A 21,852-nucleotide genomic window follows, 5' to 3' on the forward strand; every position below is an offset into this window, starting at 1 on the left:
AATACAATTTTACCCAAAAACATTCTTCTAAAGATATAATCTAACCAAAGCCTATACAGACTATGCGACTACGTACAAAAAGAATGCAATAAATGTCATTTTTTCTGTAAACAATAAAAATTACTGATTTGTAAATCTGACAGAGTCGAGAGGACATGAAGTTTCATCCCACTTCTAAACATGTGTGCATTAACCACAGGGGGGTTTCATACTTCATAGAACATAATACATAATAAACCCTCTATTAATATACAAGGGTAGATTTTATCTCCAATTTTTACTAACAGGTTATACTTTTGACTTCAAAGTAGTTTTAAAAAGTTCGGCAACATATGTTGGACTCGCTAAGTAAACCCCTTCCTTCAAAATTTTTCGGATAAAATTGAAAGAAAAAACTTTCAATGTTTGATACATGACACGATAAAATATTTTTTCATCGAAAAGCAAGTGTCACAGAAAGCCCGACAGATTGTGTATGAATAATAATAATATTAATAATGATGATGATTGGATACTGTTGTACATTTTGCTGCCACTAAGCTTACAAGACATCTATTGAGATCAGCCCGGAGAGGTACTTGATTTATCGATTTTTTAATATATGTATATTAAACACAGGAAAAAAAAAGTATTGATTTTTCTTTAAAGGTCTAGCAAACAAAACTGAGGCTAATTAATCAGATGGCGACCTGCCAAGTGTCCAAAGTATTTAGACAGCTATGGAACTAACGGATCTTTCTGAACCAAGCCGAAACTTTTGAACCTACATATATTATGTACCTACCTACCTTGTTTATGTCTACATCTTCTATCAGGATAAGTCTGAAAAGTCTCTTTAGTTATCTTCAGAATGATGTATACTTGGACGTCGCACTCAACTTTAAACGAGAAAAGACCTTTGTACGGTGAAGTCAACCAAAGTGGGGGAATAAAAAGAGACTCAAAAGAGAATAAAAGAGACTTTAAGAGCGAAGGAAGAAACGGATGAAATGTATAATGTACCTTAGTAGGTACTCTCTTAATTTTAACTCATATTTTCCCTGGAGGATTTAACCCCTAACATTAAAAAAAGTTTTTTTTTTACTTTTGATCTTTGATGTACGGTAAGTATAATTGAGAAAAAAGTTTCCATCTTGTTTCTTCCTGAAAAAAGGAAATATATACCTACTCTCTATTTTGTATTAAAAGCACTCTAACGTTAGCTATGTAAAAAAGAAACAACAATGTAAAGAGAGAGAGAGAGAAAAAAAATAATGAAAATATTGACAAAGTATATAACTTGAACTACTCCAAGTAAGGGTAACTCAATTTTGAAATTTAGACATATAAGGGCAGAGATGGAGGTAGAGGGCTAGAAGACTCTGAACCAGGGCAGCGAATTTTGGGGGCGGAAAATTGGATAAACCTATAAGACGTTTAGAACCTACGTAAATCAGAAGATATTACCTGATAGAACTGAAATAAATTTATAGGTGACCTAATATATTTTTTTTTATGCTGTCTGTCGTATTGCAGCGATAAAACAGGTAGGGAGTATGCCTAAACTAAATCACGGGAAGATTGAAATAATCCATGCCATGATTACCTAGTTTTAGTACCATATAGGGCGGTTGCCCCTAAAATCGATTAAAGGAATATCAGTAAATTTCTCAGCGTTATTGGTATAGATAATATGCTGTCTGTCGTATTGCAGCGATAAAACAGGTAGGGAGTATGTCTAAATCACGGGACGATTGAAATAATCCATGATCACCTAGTTTTAGTACCATATAGGGCGGTTGCCCCTAAAATCGATTAAAGGAATATCAGTAAATTTCTCAGCGTTATTGGTATAGATAACTGATGAAAAAAAAAAAGATTGCAAGAGTAGCATTATTGTCAGTTGTTAGTGTTCTTAGTGGAGATGCCTAAATCACCAGAGAGAAGATTGAACGAATAGTATATTTTGTAATAGGTAACAGTTTATTTCGCTCCGTTATTAGTGGAGATGTTTGAATCACCTAATAAGATTTAAAGAAGACAAGATAAGAGAATGTCAGCCGTTCCGAGAACGAACTTTATCTGTTCAGGATAAAATCCACCCCGGGCGGGAATCGAACCCGCGATCTAGCGCTCAAACTCCAAGCTAACTAGGCTGGCCGCGTACTTTTCGGAAATCCAGATAGATAGATGACTGTCCCAGACGTACAACATCCCCCAACATTCTGACAGAATTAAACTAATCTACAAGCACCAAGTCATCTGAACTCAAATGGAAATCTCCAAGTTTCAAGAGGTTAGGTATCCTTTTCTTTTTGTTTTACATAATTAATTTTTCCGATTAACCCGTTTTATGAAAAGTGAGTCTAATTTGAATTAATATTTTCTGCTCACTCAGCTGGCCGCGTACTTTTCGGAAATCCAGATAGATAGATGACTCTCCCAGACGTACAACATCCCCCAACATTCTGACAGAATTAAACTAATCTACAAGCACCAAGTCATCTGAACTCGAATGGAAATCTCCACTGCAGGATACTATCAGAATGCAGGGGGGAGATCTGACGGTGCTTTAGAGAAAGGGAAAATCAACACGGAATGATATAAGACAAATTTGCATCACATTTGTGAACCAAATTAATGTGAAAATCGTACAAAGAACTTATTGGAGAGGAAACACAGAATCCCTCCCGCTATGAAAGCTCGCTCCAGGCCACATGCTTAAAAAACCTGCCACAAAATTGATTTTTTCCTTTTTTTTACAATTGAAATAAAATGTGTGAGGGAAGTTGATGTCATATGTCCACCAGGAGATTTGAAGCTCATTAATAGTAATACGGATTAGAGTGAAAAAATATACGAGTAGATATCGAGCATTGTTAATACACAGCATAATAATAGACATTTCAGATTTCAATTTTTGATTAGAAAGTTTTTTTTTGAGACAGGTTGTTATACAAACATTCTTGATTAGCGGACTCCCAAAGTTGGCAAAACTTTGCACTATCTGTTTTCTAGAATTTTTAGGGTTTCCGTTTTAACGAAGGACACACTAGAAGCTACGACTGTAAAAGATTAATCAAGTTGATAGACACTCTGACGATGACTAAAAAGAAGTGTACTATACAGCTGAGTTTTCAACAATTTTAAATTTGAAAAGATTGTCGAAATCGTGAGCATCAAGTTGAAAACCCCGTCATTTTCTTCTCCAGAAAGAGACAAGGTCTGATTGTTTTCGTATGAAATAGGACAGATCCCACTCCTTTTTTACGCCTTTGCCATAGTTCACAGTCGCTAATTATCATTCAGTCAAATCAGTCACAAATATGAATATGTCACAGTGTCAGGGATTATTCATCATTGACATTGTCCATCCCTTTTTTAAACGGATACAAACAAAACGCGTGGCTAGATAATTTGCTGTCTCAATATTTTGACACGAAACGTGCGTGTGGTAACTCATTCACAAATATGAATATGTAACAGTGTCAGGGATTATTAATCATTGACATTGTACAAACCCATCCCTTTTTTAAACGGATACAAACAAAACGCGTGGCTAGATAATTTGCTGTCTCAATATTTTGACACGAAACGTGCGTGTGGTAATCCACCAGGCAGGTACTGGCAATTCAAATGAAAACTGGCAATAGGTACTGGCAATTCAAATGAAAACTATACCTCCCCTTATCAGATACTTTTGAAAGGTATGGTACACTAACTACTAGGTGTATTACTAACAACATAGGTAATACACACCTGTATATTAATTTTAAACTGAAATTAAAGATGCTTTACAAGTAGTCAATGTGTTAGTGGAGATGACAAAATCACCATGTATTAGTGGAGATGACAATTACTTTTTTTTTGTATTTTGAAGTTTTGTTGTCAATAAATGAAATAGGTTTTGCCGGTAGGGGGTATTGCGACCTAATTGCTGTCGCTTTCATTTATAAATATGTAGGAAGCTCAGCTAGGTACCTATACCTATTTACCACCACGTGACAATAATGATAAAATTCATCATAAGTTACCATAACTTAGAATCTGACTTAGATGAATTATTTTAGTGAATTATAGGACTTTTGTTGACACTTTTAACAGAGGGACCAATTTTTTTACAGCACTTAAACATTTAACTAGACAAATTGAAATTACGTATCTAGGTGGATACCTACAAACTTAAAATCTTCACGAGGAAAATTTTTGGACTTAGATTCAACAAATTTCTAACCGTTAGTACTGAGTCCAAAATAGTACTCTCTTTTTTTCCTAAATTGATAATTATTTATAGTGTTTTTCGGAGACTACAATAATCCTTACACTTTAACCAAAGTTTCAACGAATGAATTAGGCAATTAGGTATAAAATTTTAAATGAACATTACGTAGGCTGTACCTACCTATTTGTGCATGGTGTGACTTTTTTCGGAGTGTAAAGATTAGATCGAGTGTGCTTTAAAATATGATGAGATCTTAAAATTGGGTGATTTTAGGTATTTTCAAAGGAATTTAGATTTTATGAAATCGGTTTCAACTTGCTCGGCATTTGAGGTTGAGCATCATTCGGCAAAAGCTTAGTTGATCCACTTGAAAATTTGCATTAAGATTCCTTATAATTTTATTACTGATATGATTAAGTGGCCTTTGTCAAGAATTATAATATTCGACTCTGTGACCTGTGCCAAATTGCTTGAATAGAATGATAATATAATAAAATATGGTGTATTTAGAACTTTACGAGGAAAAGCGGCACGTATTTTAGGATCTAGCTAGAATTCCCATCTCGTATAAATTTCACTTCTGGGTAGGTATGTTGAAAGTTTAATCAAACCAATTCATCTGCCTTCACACGGGTCAAATCTTGTATCTAACTTTTGAGCGACTTTTACTGGGCTGATTGACTTGAAACTTGGTATAGACTTCTGTATTTGGAATGACAAAAAATGTTTTATGTTTACCTGTCAAATTGGGACCCGTCTAAAGGGAAACCTGGATAAACGGGAAAAAATCGTGGCCCCTTCATGTGTAATTGTATTTGGAAAACCTGGATAAAAGAGAAAAATTGCCAGTCCCTTGGATTCCCAATTGGACAGGTTCCACTGTACAAGCTTTATGTACCTAAGTTTTTTGCTTTTATGTAAGTTCCTAATACCTTTATCGCCAAATATTTTGTATTTTTCTCCCTTTTTTTTAAATTTAAGCAAGGTTTTATATACTTATTTGTAAACTTTACCTATGGAATATATAAGATCTTGTTTAGACTGCGGGAGTAAAGGGACTTTTCAGTCTCCTTCTGGCAGGATAAACAAGGTATATTCTATTCTATTTTGAAAATTTTCTTCATCTTTGTTTACTTTTTTTCTGTCAACAACAGAAGGCGCCTTTAAGAAATTGAAAAACGAGCCCATCGTAGTGTCAGGTGTGTCATCCCCCATTCAACATCCTGGCCACACCCCCACTACGGCTTCATGTCCTACGCCAGCACGGAGGAGACATCGAACAACATTCACACAGGTAACCACCCAATAATAATGTTAATTAAATTCAGATAAAAATAATAATACTTTTATTAGTAAACGAAATAATAATATTAATAATTGGTATAATATCGTTGGTTTCAAGAGGTTAGGTATCCGTTTCTTTTTGTTTTACATAATTAATTTTTCCGATTAACCCGTTTTATGAAAAGTGAGTCTAATTTGAATTAATATTTTCTGCTCACTCGATTCTTGTGTATAAGAATTGAGTTCCGGTTTGTTTGAAAGAAAAGGCAGTATACGGCTTTAAAACGGATTTCAAAACGAGTAACAACTGTTCTGGCAGTGGAAATGGTGGCGGTAACAGTAATTCAGTATCGGACTCTACTGAAGTGACATCAGGGAATGAATCAGCCATTACCACTACAGCGGAACAACAGTTTAACATTTTCCCAGCAATATTCTCAAGACAACTTAACTTTCATCATCATCACCACCATCATCAACCTGGTCACACAAATAGTTCCAAACTCATGGACGAGTTAAGGCCAAACCTAGGACTACTTGGTCTAGTGGAGGAACATCATCATTTGAGTCACCATCACCACTTACATCATGAAAAACGAATAGCCAAAACGGAAAATCCTGATTTTTCAGCTCTCTATGCGCTTCCTGGATCTAACTTGGATCAACAACATTCATCCCCAGTCAGAAATTTAAGTGACCACTCAGGTAAGTCCTTCAAACTCACGGCAACTATTCTGAAGCAACATAAAGTAAATTAGAAAGAAAAATAAAGGGAATTTAGTTAAAATGCGTGTTTTTGTTTTTTTTTGTTTTAGATTATTATTGTTTTAATCGGTATTCAGATCAAATCTTTCCTCTTCTTTTCTTCTTTCTTCTCTAGTTTGTTGCTCATGTTTCCTTTTTAGCAGCTTTAGGATAAATAGATACCTAATTGACATTGACCCAAGTTAAAATGTGTTCTATTTTGGAATGTATAACCCCCTTTGCGGCTGAAACTGTTTAACAGATAATTTTATTATTATTTTAATTTTCTTCAGCCATACCTAGGTATTTTTCAGGGCTCACAATTTTTGCCAACATTTTCATTTTTAAATTATTTACCTACCTATACATGTATGAAAAACAAAGATATCATAGATAGTTATGAAAAAACAAGAGAGCAACATAATAATGGCAATGGTAAAACATAAATAATTTGACGGGTACATGTATATTTTATCCTGTAATATGGATATTTGGGTAGAAACCCCTCGTCATTCCCAGAAAATAAAAAAACCAAAATTCAACAAAGAACAAAAAACGCGTATTCACATATATCGACCGCCATTATTCTTTTTTCCTCCCTTTGAATTATCCCCCAGTTACAAATATCCAATGAAAAATGAAAATTTTCGCAAGCATGTAATATGATTGGTTGTGAAAAACACCCTCGTGTTGTACTTGTTTTGGAAAAAGCACTGAGTAACTTCGTTAGCTCACTTCTTGTTCACTGATGCCCCTGATACGGTGATATTATTCAAATAGATTATTCTTTTATTTTTATGTACGTTAAATGCATTAAGAACGACCCTGTTTTATATAAAACTATTTAAATTTTCTATATTATTTAACTGTTTTAATTTTCTCTTTCTGTGCTAACGAAATTAAGACTATTTTATTTCATCCAATCAATTCTTAAATACCTTTTTTCGCAAGTTAAATGAGTTACTTTTAATTTAACTTGTTTAGAAGTTTTAAATTTATTTTGCGAATGTAATAAAATTACAGAATTTATGTCAGAGTTAGAATTACCCGTTGTACAATCAATGTTATAGTTTTACTTTCTGGTTTCAAGATCACGTATAAAATTTTGCAAAAAGTTGTCTACATAGGTACCTACCAAAAAACACAGCGTTTATTACTTTGAAATTTACTACCTACTTTTGATGACGTTCTATTTTCGTGATATATGTTCTCAGCCATACCTACGAGTATTACGCACCAGTAAGGGTACTAAATTAATTATATACCTAAATTTGCTGTCTTTGAAGACATACTTAACATGATCTACTTTCAGACCATATTTATTTACCAAAGGGAATTCAGTTGTTGAAACGATGCAATGTACGTAAGGTCAGAGCAATACCTAGGTATACCGTATACTTAGTTCCAAATAGGTACATACCTAAATTTATGAAATTCTGTCTACTTCATTGTACAATGTTAAACCCATAAAATACACGAGACCTTGTTTAGACTGCTGGGGTAAAGGGAATTTTTAGTCTCATTCGAGCAGGATAAACAAGGTATATTCTATTCTATTCTATTCTACTTCATTATGTCGAGGAAAAATCAAAATAAATAATGTAAAAAGTAAAAATAACTTATGCTTTATAGTTTGTAGTCCGTATAGTAGTAAAAACATACGCAGGGATTTTGGCGTCTCCACTAACGAATATACTCTGAATAGTGGAGATGTCTGAATTACCGTTTAGTTCGGATTGCTGCTACAATTTTATGGTTAGTGAGCGCTGAGAAAACACAACCATAGGATTATGGTTCAATGAATTAATTAATCGTTCCACCAAATAAATCTACTTACTGAGTACCTTCCTACTTTATTTTTGTCATACCTTTTCTTTAATATAGCTTTATTTTCACTCGTTCTAAATGAAATTTTGGTTATTTTCATGTTACAGGAACAATTAGCAGAATTAGAAGCAGCCTTTGCCAAATCTCACTATCCTGATATTTACTGCATGGGTTATTTTTAAAACAGTCAATATGGGCTCATTGCTTAAACTCATCTTCTCATAAATATTACACAAAAGTAATTCTATATTATATTAATATTTAACATTAGTTCTGTCAATTGAATATTAATCTTAACATTTAATAAGTAAATATAAATATTTTGTTTGTTAAAGTATTCTTAAATTTGAACTCACAATTTTTGTTTGTTTTAAAAATCATATTATTTTTGTTGTTAACTTTGTAATTTTTGGGTTATGGTTAAACGTTTTTACGGTGGGCTCCGAAGTTTCTAATTGAATTTCAACTCTATTTCCTTATTTTACAATAAACATTTGATTCCGTATCCTACATCTGTAAAAAGGAAATTCAAATCTTCGAAACAACCTATGATGATAATATCTTTCAATTGTGCTTAATCTTGTTAAAATGAGAAATTTTGAGCCTGCCGTATGTTTTTTAGTAACTATACTAATTTAGTAATTCTTTGTTATCTCTGTCCTATGGCATTATAAAATCATTTTCAAGTAGCTCGAACTTCTTTTCCTGCTAGAAAATACTGTAAAACTTGTTTCATATATTTTGATAATATAACATACTGACGCATTAAGTGATCCAGCATACAAAAAGAGCTTTGTTTATTATCTAGAAAAAAGTTCAAAGTCCAGAGCGATACTTTGATATAAAAAGAAAACAATTGAATTTCCAGACTGTATTGTAGGGATATCTCTAATGGCTTGACTGTTACCATAGCATACCTTTGCTTTTGCCTACAAAGAGAAAAAAAAATGTTCCAATTTTATATTTGCTTTTTCTCAGCCATCTCTGAAATTTTGTCCCAATAGCTATTCTTGATATAATCTTGTGAGTTGTTAAAAATTCTCTCTTCTTCCATTTGTTATTCTCAATAACATACTTCCAAATGAGCATCAACTATTATTGCAGATACCAGTATGTAACTAATAATAACAGTTTTACAGTTAGCATTTTCAACCTCTTACACTCTCTTAGATATTGCAGTCAGACAATAACATATTATTACTATTCATTAACGCTTACAAAGCTGAGTGTGGGATTTTGATAACAGACTCAAATTATCACTGTATTTATTTACTGTTTAATATTATATTATTTATGCAATATTTTTAATCAGTGCTTTTAGGATAGACAGGGAAAAATGGACAATGAAAAGTAAATAGATGTTCAACAAATATTTCTTTAAAAAAAGCGTCCAATTAAGTGACTTTATTAGAAGAGAACTTGATGGACTACAAACTAAGATGGTCTCCAGTAAATCTCCTTTAACTCCTTGTTTCACTGGATGAAGTGGCAAGTTTCTCTCAAATAAGGTTCATATAGAAAAAATATCAGACCAGCGTGGGTTCAATCTCAGCCGAAGTATGCAATTTTATTCTGCTGCAGGAAGTAAAGTAGATCATGGACCAACCAGGTGGAAATGCAGGGTAGTTGGGTTGGGTTGATAGGGGTTGATGGCCTTTGGCTGAAGTTCCTCCTTGCGAAGTTGCTCCAAGTGGTCCCGCGACGTAGACGCATCCATCGTGAGAACCTATTGCTACAACAAGAACAACATGGACCAGCCAAAGACAATAAAATATTATCAGTTTAGGGGTTGGTGTCCGGAATCCAGTCGTTTTGTCCTCAATAATATTAAGCGTTTTATTTGCTTACCGCTAATGTTTTTGGATACTTAATTGTCTTTGGATGTACTTTGGAGATGCAATCAAGTATCCATAAACATAACGTTAAGCAATAATGTCAATACATGGGGTGTTTAATATAAACCTAACCAATAATCGCCATTTAACGTTTTAGTTACTGAAGATATAGGACCTCACAAAGATTACCTCTATTTCTCCCCAGGCCGCCATGATGGAGGAAAGTCCTGAGGAGGCGTTGAAACGCGAAGAAATGTTGCGCATGTATCACGCGTGCAGACAGTAAAAGGCTAACATTAGGCACTTATTAGGCACTTGAAGTTTTCAGTGGATTACGTGTAAGTTCTAACACCTTCAGCCATTCTTGAATACTGGTTGGTTGTAACTAATAGTAAATAGTGAAGGCCAAAAGTAGTTAAGGCATAGGTTAGTACATTAACACTTTGTTATTAATACCCGCATAAGAAGCTTAGATAGAACTAAGTAAAATATTAGGAGGTGATTGGTTCAAATCTTAAATATGGGAGTCTGAATTCAAAGGTTCAAATACATAGGTTTGCTTGGTACTTGATCCCTCCAGAATATTTGACAACTTTTTATACAACAATGGGGTTTTGCTGCTAGAACTTGATATCTTTTGAACTGCAGCAAAAAGTTATGCTTCGAAAGAAAAGCCTGCTCTGTGAGCATTAAAATCCTTACATATTATGCGAGAAATATCTTGAACAAATGTGCATATGATTGCCTCAATCAATCTCCGTTTTCATACGTTTATTTTTCAATATTCGCTTCTTAAGGCATAGGTTAGTACATTAACACTTTGTTATTAATACCCGCATAAGAAGCTTAGATAGAATTAAGTAAAATATTAGGAGGTGATTGGTTCAAATCTTAAATATGGGAGTCTGAATTCAAACATAGTTTTACTTGGTACTTGATCCCTCTAGAATATTTGACAACTTTTTATACAACAATGGGGAATTGCAGCTAGAACTTGATATCTTTTGAACTGCAGCAAAAAGTTATGCTTCGAAAGAAAAGCCTGCTCTGTGAGCATTAATATCCTTACATATTATGCGAGAAATATCTTGAACAAATGTGCATATGATTGCCTCAATCAATCTCCGTTTTCATACGTTTATTTTTCGAATAAAAAAGATGGGTTTATTTATAAAATACTTATCTCTCTTACTTAGCTTGTAGTCCTATTCAATGATTGTCAAACTTATTTTGAAACACATCATTAATTCTAAATAAATTTGGTATTAAATAAAAAAGATGGGTTTATTTATCTCTCTTACTTAGCTTGTAGTCCTATTCAATGATTGTCAAACTTATTTTGAAACACATCATTAATTCTAAATAAATTTGGTATTTTTATATAGGTTTTGCTTAGTGCGCATAAATTTTAGACACTTACTTTTTCTCCTTTGTACCTCTATCTATCTTTTTTTACCCAGCTGAGTTCGATAGATAAATTTTAGGCTAAAAACAGATAGGAGCGGAGAGCATGGTGAATTGAGCAGGTGGAGGAAAGAGACGACTCCAAACCGCATAGAACTGAGAAAAAAAAGCTGTATCCTCTTTGCTCTCCGCTCCGTTATATCTGACAATATGCTATCATTGCTATCGCAATATTAGCATTTGAAAATCAATTGAACTGGAACACATATATGTTTAGGTACTCTCCTCGTTCCCAGAACAGAAAAAAAAAAAAAAAAAAAAAAAAATATTTTACTGGTAAAAGACCATTTTTAAGAATATTCGAAATAAAAAATAATTACGTACCTATTCTTGATACTCCGATCTGTTAAAATTTCAAGCCCTATTCTTGATTTGCCAATTAAGAATTTAGATTCTCAAGCTAGCGTCCCCCTTTTGGGACACTTGGGCCCAAATTTTTTACACCCCTTCGCCTTCCTGTTTTTATTTATTTATTTATAATTATATTGTAGTGAACCAATCCTCGCACCAACCCTGTAGCAAAACGTCTCCTAACTTTGTAATGAATCAATCCTTGCACAGTAGTCCTTTAGATAGAAGTACCTTCCGCACAGTAGTCTAGCAAAATCCCCTAAGGGAAGATCACGGGTTGTACAACGTGTTCCAGGTTGTCTCCTCCTAGCCCTGGTAATCCGAGACGCGGCCTCCCTACCCCCGCAGCCCCAGCTCCGGCAGGCGCCGCCTCAGGCCGAGTGCCACCCCCTCCTCCCGCCTCGGGTCGGCCGGCCCCGGCGATTCCTAACAGGCCCGGCCCTGGGCAACCGCCTGCCCCGCCTGGAAGGGGCTCTGTAAATTGTTTCAAATTATTCTGATTGAATTGGAATTACGGAAAAATTCAGAAGTTTTCTTGAGACATTTAGGGAACGTTTACTGAACGTATCAAATGTCTAAAAGTTTGGCAGTCTTATAAATATTTATGCATTTTCACTATTCTGAAACTAGGAGATTATAATCTGAGTACAATAGTAGGTAGAATCATAGGTATTTAGGTTGGTAGGAGATGTACAAATATAAACTCAATAGGAGATAGATGGATCCCTAAATGTTTGGTTATGTCAGTTTAAATTTATGCACACCTTTAGTTTCTTATATGCTTTAGCAGCAAACCAAATATTTTCAACATTTTTCTTTTCTTCTCTGATATAAACTACGTATATATTTAACTTTTTCATATCACGGATGGCTTGCGCAGATCACTTTCTATACTTACAAGTAGATATACTACGTAAATTAAGGTTCTCGTTTTCAATTTCATTTACAATGGTCTTTTAGACATGAATTACAGATAACAAAAGTAGAGCAAACACATTATGTTTATCAGAAATTTTGAAATCATGTCAGAAAACCCATGATGACATTAATCAATTACGTATATATTTATCTTTTTCATATCACGGATGGCTTGCGCAGATCACTTTCTATACTTACAAGTATACTACGTAAATTAAGGTTCTCGTTTTCAATTTCATTTACAATGGTCTTTTAGACATTAATTACAGATAACAAAAGTAGAGCAAACACATTATGTTTATCAGAAATTTTGAAATCATGTCAGAAAACCCATGATGACATTAATCAACCACCTGGGAGGTTTCACAGTCGAAATATGCTTCATGTGTCAAAAAATTCGACCTCAAAAGTCACTGAAATTTCCAATGAAAACCACTTGGCTGGTTTCATTTTAAAGTTAAACAACCATTATACTAATTATCAGCTTTATGAGGAGGCCATTACCATTTTTGGATTTTTGTGACCCTTCATTGGTCAAATGTTGGGAATGACAGTAAACTTATTACCTCCTATTTGATCGTGGTGGCTGCATTGCATACTGTCACAGTCAGTAGGTACATGAGTATGCCTATACAATGGTAACAGAGGAACAAATAGACAGGGTTTTAGTTTACTCCAAAGTGTGTCTCTAGCTAGGATGTTCTTGCGCTTTCAGGAACGAGAAAAGAAATACATGTTACCACTGGACGGTCTCAAACTGAGAGATGTTGAACAGGGCTTCATCTGAACCGATTTTCTCCCTCTTCTGAAGCCCAACTCCTAACCTTTGACTTGTGTTTCACAATATTGTAGAATATTGATAAACATTATAGTAAACCCTAGATTTTTTTAGGATTGGGAAGACGACATCTTAGATTTCCAATGGTTGATGTACAAGTGCAATCACGCCACCTAGTTTTATCTTGTTAAACTAAATTTTGTATTTTCTCTTAAAAAGGGGCAATGGGTTTCAGAAGAGAGGGGAATAACGGTTCAGATTCCACTAGAAAATTACGCGTTTACTATTTCTCTCCTCTCGGGGACTGCATGCTACCCTATTGTCTACGTTCCTGAGGATGAATACGCACCTTACGCGATCACCAGTTGATAACTACTCTAGATCTCACTCCTACGGCCCCGGAACCCCAATGGGCCCTATTACCTATTTTGTCCTCCTAAGAAGAATATATCTAGCTTCACACTACTGTCTTCTGCTTTTTAAGTGCCTCCATCCATTCACTTTTACTTTCCCTCACTTCTGTCTTTCCTTGTGCTGTTTTTGCTTCAGGTTTGAAAAAAAAAATATGACCGCGTAAGGTGCGTAATACAGGGTTTCTTTTGATGTTATTAAAGAAAATTTGAAATGTTTTGATTTTTGTTATTATTATAATATTGCATATACAGATATACACATAAATTAAAGTGAAAAAATATTTACGTATTGAGTTTAAAAAAAATAAGTTTATTCTTTTCTCGAAAATTCATTTTACTTAGAGCACGTTTCAGAAATGCCTTACGAGAGGTCTTTGATAAAATTAGGTCGATAATGTTGAAAAGTTAGAAAAGCTAAGCGCGATAAATGAATTCCTACCAAATATAAATCTACATAATATCATGATATGGATTCGTATTGTATTAAGTTATTTTACCTCCTTTTCAAAGGATTTTTTCCTCCAAGTTTATTGTATGTACTAAGATTTTTTTTTCTTTGTCCGTTTCTTGCATTCATTCATCTTCGTGCGATTAGAAGGTAAATTTGTTTTCACTGCAACAGTAAAAGGCTAACATTAGGCACTTATAGGCACTTGAAGTTTTCAGTGGATTACGTGTAAGTTCTAACACCTTCAGCCATTCTTGAATACTGGTTGGTTGTAACTAATAGTAAATTTTCACTGCTTGCTTTCACTTCTGTCAGTTCATATATCTACTAGTAACTAGAAGATGTTGTTTCTCAGACCGACCGCGACCGTTCGAAAAAACAGTAGCTCCTTTACACAGTACGTAGGATTACTAGCAACACATGTTGGTCAAAATATATGCTCATTTATTGAACAAGGGGGGAACATTTGTTACTGATCACGAATCGAACTTCTTTTTAGGAACATACTGCATCACCCAACTTCTTGGATAAATAAAATCAATCTGCTTACTTCGACTTTTGTTAGGAACTATGTCTACCTGCTAAATTCTCTCTTAATGCTTTATTTTTCATGTCGAAAAACAGCTTGCAAGTTTCACGCGTATTTTTCTTGTGGAATCAAAACTGAATTAGACTCCAACTACCTTCTTTTTCTTCGCCTTTATCCGCGTACAGAAGAACGGGGTCGGTTTTTCGTCAGCCTCTCAATCAGCCCTAACTAGGGTGATCGCTTTGGGCTCCAACTACCAATCCTAGTTTTTTTGGGGGTTGAGAAGATGCCATTTTTTATTTCCAATGGTTTATGTACAAGCGCTACCACGCCACCTAGTGTTAACTTGGTCAAACTAAATTCCGCATTTTCCTTCAAAAGAGGGGAAATCATCTTGATTGATGTCTCAATACATCAGTTTAGTTCAGATTCCACAAGGAAAATGTGCGTTTTCTCTACACATAACCAATCTAATCTCTTCTCCTCTTCAACTTTTTCCCCTGCAGCCGTGTAGGTAGCATGCCAATGCCACAAATTCCTCAGAGAGTGCAGCAAGCTGTGGGTCAGGCCGTAACGCAACATGCTGTCAACGAACTTTCAAATGCTTTTGCTAGTCGCTTCAAGTAAAAAAATAATTGTAAAAACCTCGATTTACGAAAAATATGTACTATTGTAGAGTTACACAGAAACGAGGTAAGTTCTTACGGACATGTGCAGGTAAAGTATCTTGTAAATTTGCATTTGTATTTTTTTCTCATTTTTCAAAGTTACCGCTTTTGAGGAATGGTCTAATTTAAATGTGGACGATTCCCGTCCCTCATTAACTTTTGAAACTTTGAATGGAATTACCTGTCTTGAAAATAAGGTGCTATTGTTTATCTGACACCCTGTATATAAATTTTGGGGTCTAAGGAACTTTTTTAGAAAATCGAAAAATCACCTGGTTTGAACATTTCGACTAAGAAAGAAAAAATTGACAAATGGAACTCCATTTATTTGAAATTAATCTAAATTTTGATTTTGTTTCCATTTTTCTAGGAAAGACAGTAGCTGTGGAGCTTGGCCAAGAAGATCTTTCTGTTCTGTAGTATGATATACATATTTATATTTTAACAATAACCTTCTGCTACTTTATGAAATACCATATTTAATCCATTCGTTAAAAGTTATTTTGTTAAGTTTGTTATATTTAGTATCTTTACAAATGATTCACCACCCTCCCCTTTTCTCTCTTACCTTCTCTTATGTGTATTTTTCATATATGTTTATTTTGTGATTTTAATTTAGGTTAGTATCTTTCTTCGTCGTATTTATTGTAGACTTTCCAAGTTTTATTTATTTCTATGAATTTTATCAATCTATGAAACACCAAATCCAAACGGTCCCCGGACTGAGGGGTCATAACTTTTGTTCACTACTTGATTCTATCAAGTCTCATATGAAAATGAGAGTTTAGTTAATTTGATTTAACTTATTATTAGTTCCTTTATTTGAAGTAACTGACTAGACAATTGAGTGTAGAGAACAGAGAAGTAAATGCATATGGAAAATTATCTGGTGAAATTATAATGTATTTCTTTGCTTCTGATAAAATACTAATAAAGAAAAAAACGTACAAAAAGGTTTCCCTAAAATTAGAACCCTCCGAATATACTGTATTCCATCTTGAATTTTCGTTTAGTGAGTGACAAGATATCTAGGGATTATAGGGCATATTTTATTGCTTGTATCTGCCGCCCAGTAAGTATAAATATACGGTTCATGTTGCTTATTGATATCTCTTCATTTGCACCTTTTAAAATAGTAACAATAATAATAATTTTAGGTACATAAATCAAAAGAAAAAAAATATGTAACTTACTTGTTATTTAAAAGACATTTTCCTTTTGTTTATTGTGTTATGATTTACTGTGTTATTTTCATTATTATTTATGTTATTTAAGTGTGACAAAAGTTAACATTTTGTTTCAAGCTGCGTTTATCTTCGAACAATAAAATCAGCTTACGAAAGTTAGGAGTATACTAAAATATAGACTGGTTTTAAGGAGAAAGTTTGCTTTTGTAAAACAATATGTGTTGTATTTATGTTGTAGAATCGTCTACATATCATGGATGTTCGTTCTTCTAATAGCAGGCCAGCACCACAGTCCAGTTTTAATGTAATCAAATGATTATGCTCTTTGAATTCTCAGCGAAAGAGGTTTTTAGTCAGCAGTTGGTTAACTTCAATATTTACCACCAGATGATGCAAAATGATAGTCTTTCCCGGTTGTCAGCAGCTTAGTAATGCTAGTTTAAATAAATATGAGTAGGTTTATTCAGATCTCTATTTTTTATGTAGAGATCTGATTGATCAAGTTAGTATCGAAGACGACCGATCAAACACCAAATCCTTTATTTTAACCATTCAGGAGTGACTGTGGTTCCGGGCTTAGGCAAAATACTGCACAGTTCTGCATCCTGTGTCTAATTTCAATTAATTTTAACAATAAATCCAAAACCTTTGTCACATGTGAGCAATATTTTTTAATTTTATATACCTTTAAAAAAATCTTTATGTTTCTGTATATTATTGTTCATTATTTATAAATACATTATAATTATCATTTGTATAAAGCTTTAATTTTTGTTTATTTCTTTTTCGTTTCGTTTTTATTATTTTACAGATTTTCTTTTCTTTGCGTTTATGTAAATTTCGTTGTACCTACAAATTGTACAACGCCGTACAAGTTGTTCAATCATCATTTTTTAAAGATCTGAAAAAGTCAACTTGAATTTTTGATTCATAGGAGCTAGTTGAGTTCCGAAACTACCTGATTTGATAACGCTAAAGTTATTTTAAGAAGTTGATAAATATCTTATTGAATATTAATAGGTTTGCTTTCTTTTATGTTTTTATTTTGATATGTTATGTTACCTACCAATTTGGTACCAAACAAATGTTCTTTTTAAATGTTGTAATCATATATTACCTAGTTCTTGTGCATTAGAATATGTAGCTACAACTCATTGATATATTTTTATTGTTCTTATTGTAACCCATACGTTTATCGTATAGAGAAATTGAAAAAGTATGTATTAAAAATAGTATATAAAGTAGCATTTTGCGAAATGGGAAGTTAATTTTGAAATTTTACTTATGGGAACAGGTTCCTACGAAAGTCGCTGACAAAGAGTGACCATTTTATCTTCAAATTTTAAATAGGTTTCAAATTCGTAAAAAAAGTGTACGTACGTACCTAATTTCTCTCGTGATTTTTGGTCTGATGATGGGAATCTGAGTATTCTCGAAAGCTCACCAAACTTTCTTTGTTGATTGTTGAATCTCAATCGTCCTTTTTTTTATTATACATAGTAGGTAGGTACCTATAGTTATAAATCACATTTTGACCATTTTTCTTTTAATTTTTTCCCCAGCAAACCAGTGGAGACAGATTATTCAAAGAATCTCAATCGTCCTTTTTTTTATTAGGTATTATACATAGTAGGTACCTATAGTTATAAATCACATTTTGACCATTTTTCTTTTAATTTTTTCCCCAGCAAACCAGTGGAGACAGATTATTCAAAGAAATTCATTGAAGTACAGAAAGCCATTGACATAGGACTTGGCGAACGCACGGCCTGTGCTAGCTTATGTATAAATATGTAGAGGAGTCTACTTAGAGAGACAGACTATCTAGTGGAACATCTTGCATACAAGAGAACTTTATCAGCAGAAATATGTTTGTGTTTGGGAAAAAGATTTGACCCCAGTACGCAGCGGTTTATACCTATGCCTGACCCAACCTAATGTTTTAGATTCCTACCTATCTGAGGAGGAAAATGCAGAGTATAGAATGAAGGACAGCCAGTTTTCACCAGTTATAGAGATCACCTCTATGTCCATCTCTCGTTCAATTCCTGGCGAATTATCTTTGACGTCAACTCCGTTCTATCTTGAGAAACTTTCTCACTCAGAGAATATGTAGAGGAGTCTACTTAGAGAGACAGACTATCAAGTGATTCTAGTGGAACATCTTGCATACAAGAGAACTTTATCAGCAGAAATATGTTTGACTGTTTGTGTTTGGGAAAAAGATTTGACCCCAGTACGCAGCGGTTTATACCTATGCCTTCAGGACCCAACCTAATGTTTTAGATTCCTACCTATCTGAGGAGGAAAATGCAGAGTATAGAATGAAGGACCGCCAGTTTTCACCAGTTATAGAGGTCACCTCTATGTCCATCTCTCGTTCAATTCCTGGCGAATTATCTTTGACGTCAACTCCGTTCTATCTTGAGAAACTTTCTCACTCAGAAGAACTTTAGTCATTTTCCATCCAACCTACAAATCAAAGTTCAAGATTACGGTGGTATACAATTTATTACAGTTGTATAAATAGACCAATAGACCCAATATACTTTGAACTTTCAACTGCCTCTGAGGGTTTCACTACAAAAATTAGTTTTTCAGTATAACCAAACTTGTATTCGATACTCGGTTACAGATAGGTGGTAGGAAGGTAGGAGTATATAGGTACCTATCTATTTATTTTCCACAGCATTATTATTGTTGGAAATGAAAGGTATTAAAGAGCACAAAATGAAGGGGAAAAAGAGAGTTCGAGGGGGAAAGGGAGAGAGAGTCACAGGGAGAGATGATAAGTGGAAAGGGGAAAACATCGAAAAGAAAAAGGGAAAATGTGAAATGGACGAATTTGAATCGATATATACACGTATATAAAATATAAATATACGCCCTCCGTGGAAAGGCTTGGTTTCCATGGTTACCAAGGATACAAGTTTTCAGCGCTGACAGGCTTCCATATGTTCAGCACAAAAATCTTTCCGAAATGTTCAGTTTTTTCATTTTCTTTTAGAAGCTGGGTTCTCGTTAGTAATGTCTTCTGGAAAAAACAGCAAACGAGCAAATTTCATTACTTCCTTCACTCAAGACGTTTTTTCTTTCTAAGAACAAAAAAAGGCTGGTAATTTATTCTCAGGTCTTGTAGGTATCGCGTATGCTGTCTCCAGAAGCTGTTTGCCACCTAACATCCTTCAGTATCCTCCATACCTTTCAATTCATTGTGTTCAAATGTTAAATAGGTATTGGACTATAGGTAATCCAACATTTTTAACCATCTAAATATTGGTCCCTCTTATGGCACTCTGGACTGCCAGGGACTATATTTTGCTAGTTCATAAACTTGAACCCCGGTATTCGCTATTGGGTTAGGTCCTTACCTACTCAAATAAGATCACCTAAATTTACCTTCTTTATTCGACTGTTAAGACTACGGGATTAAAGAGACTTTTCTGTCCTATGTTGGCAGTGTAAACAAAAAGTCTGGCTGGGGGACGTTAAACAGGGAGTAGACCAGCTTAGTCTGGCTGGGGGACTATAAACAGTGAGTATACCAGCCTGAATTTCCTTTGCTAAAGAAATAGCAAAGGTTGAGTCGAAGGGCATCCACTCGTAAAATTCTGTAGCCAAAACCAAATGTCAGCCCAAAAGCGATCACCCTAGGGCTGATTGAGGGCTGACGAAAAACGCCGACCCCGTCTGTACACGGGAAAAAGCGAAGAAGTAAAGAAGTTGGCAGTGTAAACAAAAGGTAGATCCCATTCTATTCTACTTAAAACTCCAAGCAAGAAAAGTTACAATGGTCCTTGCCTTGTGCGATTTTGTAACAAGTAAACAAGAGAAAGGGAGAACTGACCAAAATGTTTCAAATTTGTAGAGGGGATGAAAAAGAAACAATCCATGTTTTTCGAAGGATATAATCAGAAAAGAGGGAACAGGGAGTAAGAAGAAGAAAACCTTGAGCAAAAAAATAATGGAGAAAGTTTGTTCGGAATTAACTGGATACGTGATCGATCATATGAGTAGATTGTGAAACGCCATCAGCCGCATTTTTTTTTTTTTTTTTTTTTTTTTTTCATGACATGCCACCTTTTCCGCTGGAATTATACCATCTCTTCATTAAATTTGTCCTCGCGAGGCTAAGTTGGTACCTACACCCCGAAATAGCCCGCATGTGATGTCCCAAATAGTGACCTGTCCAAATACCGTCCACTTTACTGACGGCGCGCGGCGGGCCACGTCATCAGCAAATGTTTCCCGATATTTTTTGCTGAAGTTATCTACCAAGCTACATTTTCACTGTCATCCAGGATTCCAGGTTGATATTGTCTGGTGAAAATGCCTGCCTATCTATTCTTTTCTAGTTTAGCTGTTGCATCACAAGAATTATAAAAAAAGTCGGAGTAACACCCATTTTTTCCAAGAATTCTAGAATGGCGTTCTTCTTACCTTCTGAAAATGTTTTCCGTATAATATTTTTATGTAAGTATAGAAAAAAACTTTTATATAGGATGTATGTATTTTAGAAAACTGAGGGTTGAGTACCCAGAGGGGAGTTGAAAAAGGGCTGACAATTGAAGGCAAGGGAGAGGGCTTGCGAGAGAAGATGAAATGTCTCCAAGACTTTACGAAGAAGGAAAGTACGTATTATAGGAAGAAGAAAAAAACTGCAATTTCAATTTTGTTTCTTTAACGAAAAATAAAATCAAGATAGGGAAATTACGTTTTGTCGAGCAGGGAACAGAGAAGCAATATTGGCTCAGCTTTCCATATTCTCATTTTTCGTGGAAAATTATTTTCATACTCTGTTGCGAGGGTCAGTCAAAATGAAGCAAGAATTATTTCAATTTCCCATTCAAAGTTTAGAACCCCATTAGCTCCCTGTAATACGGAATTTCCCCTGTTTATTTTTATGTAACTTCTTCAGGATTAGATAGCAGAGATTGCCTTAGGTAATAATCCCGCTCATTGTTGTCCAGGCGCACGGCAGTGTGCCAGGCCAAGTTCCGGCCTCAGCACGACAGTTTTAGGTAGGTATTAACCTGAAATACCATTAGCTCCCTGAAATACGGAATTTCCCTGAAATACAGGCCAAGTTCCGGCCTCAGCACGCCAGTTTTAGGTATTAACCTACACATACACTAACTTTAAATAAAGAGTTTATAATTTTTACCACTGGCTCTATAGTTCAATGTTATCATCCCAGTATAGGTA

At 34.5% G+C, this 21,852-nt stretch overlaps 1 protein-coding gene across 1 annotated transcript in view; it reads left to right on the forward strand.

The window, feature by feature from the left end:
* LOC103506794 (dynamin) overlaps nt 1–17,415 on the forward strand; it is a 49,538-nt gene extending 32,123 nt beyond the window's left edge. The window contains exons 13-16 of the mRNA XM_026821767.1: nt 12,002–12,182; nt 14,277–14,413; nt 15,299–15,485; nt 15,831–17,415. Of these exons, the coding sequence (XP_026677568.1) occupies nt 12,002–12,182; nt 14,277–14,413; nt 15,299–15,419 (439 nt within the window). The 3' untranslated portion in view covers nt 15,420–15,485; nt 15,831–17,415. The remainder of the gene's footprint in view (nt 1–12,001; nt 12,183–14,276; nt 14,414–15,298; nt 15,486–15,830) is intronic.
* Nucleotides 17,416–21,852: the final 4,437 nt, after the last annotated feature.

This window comes from Diaphorina citri, unplaced genomic scaffold (assembly GCF_000475195.1).
Source record: "Diaphorina citri unplaced genomic scaffold, Diaci psyllid genome assembly version 1.1 scaffold263, whole genome shotgun sequence".
Taxonomy (NCBI): domain Eukaryota; kingdom Metazoa; phylum Arthropoda; class Insecta; order Hemiptera; family Psyllidae; genus Diaphorina; species Diaphorina citri.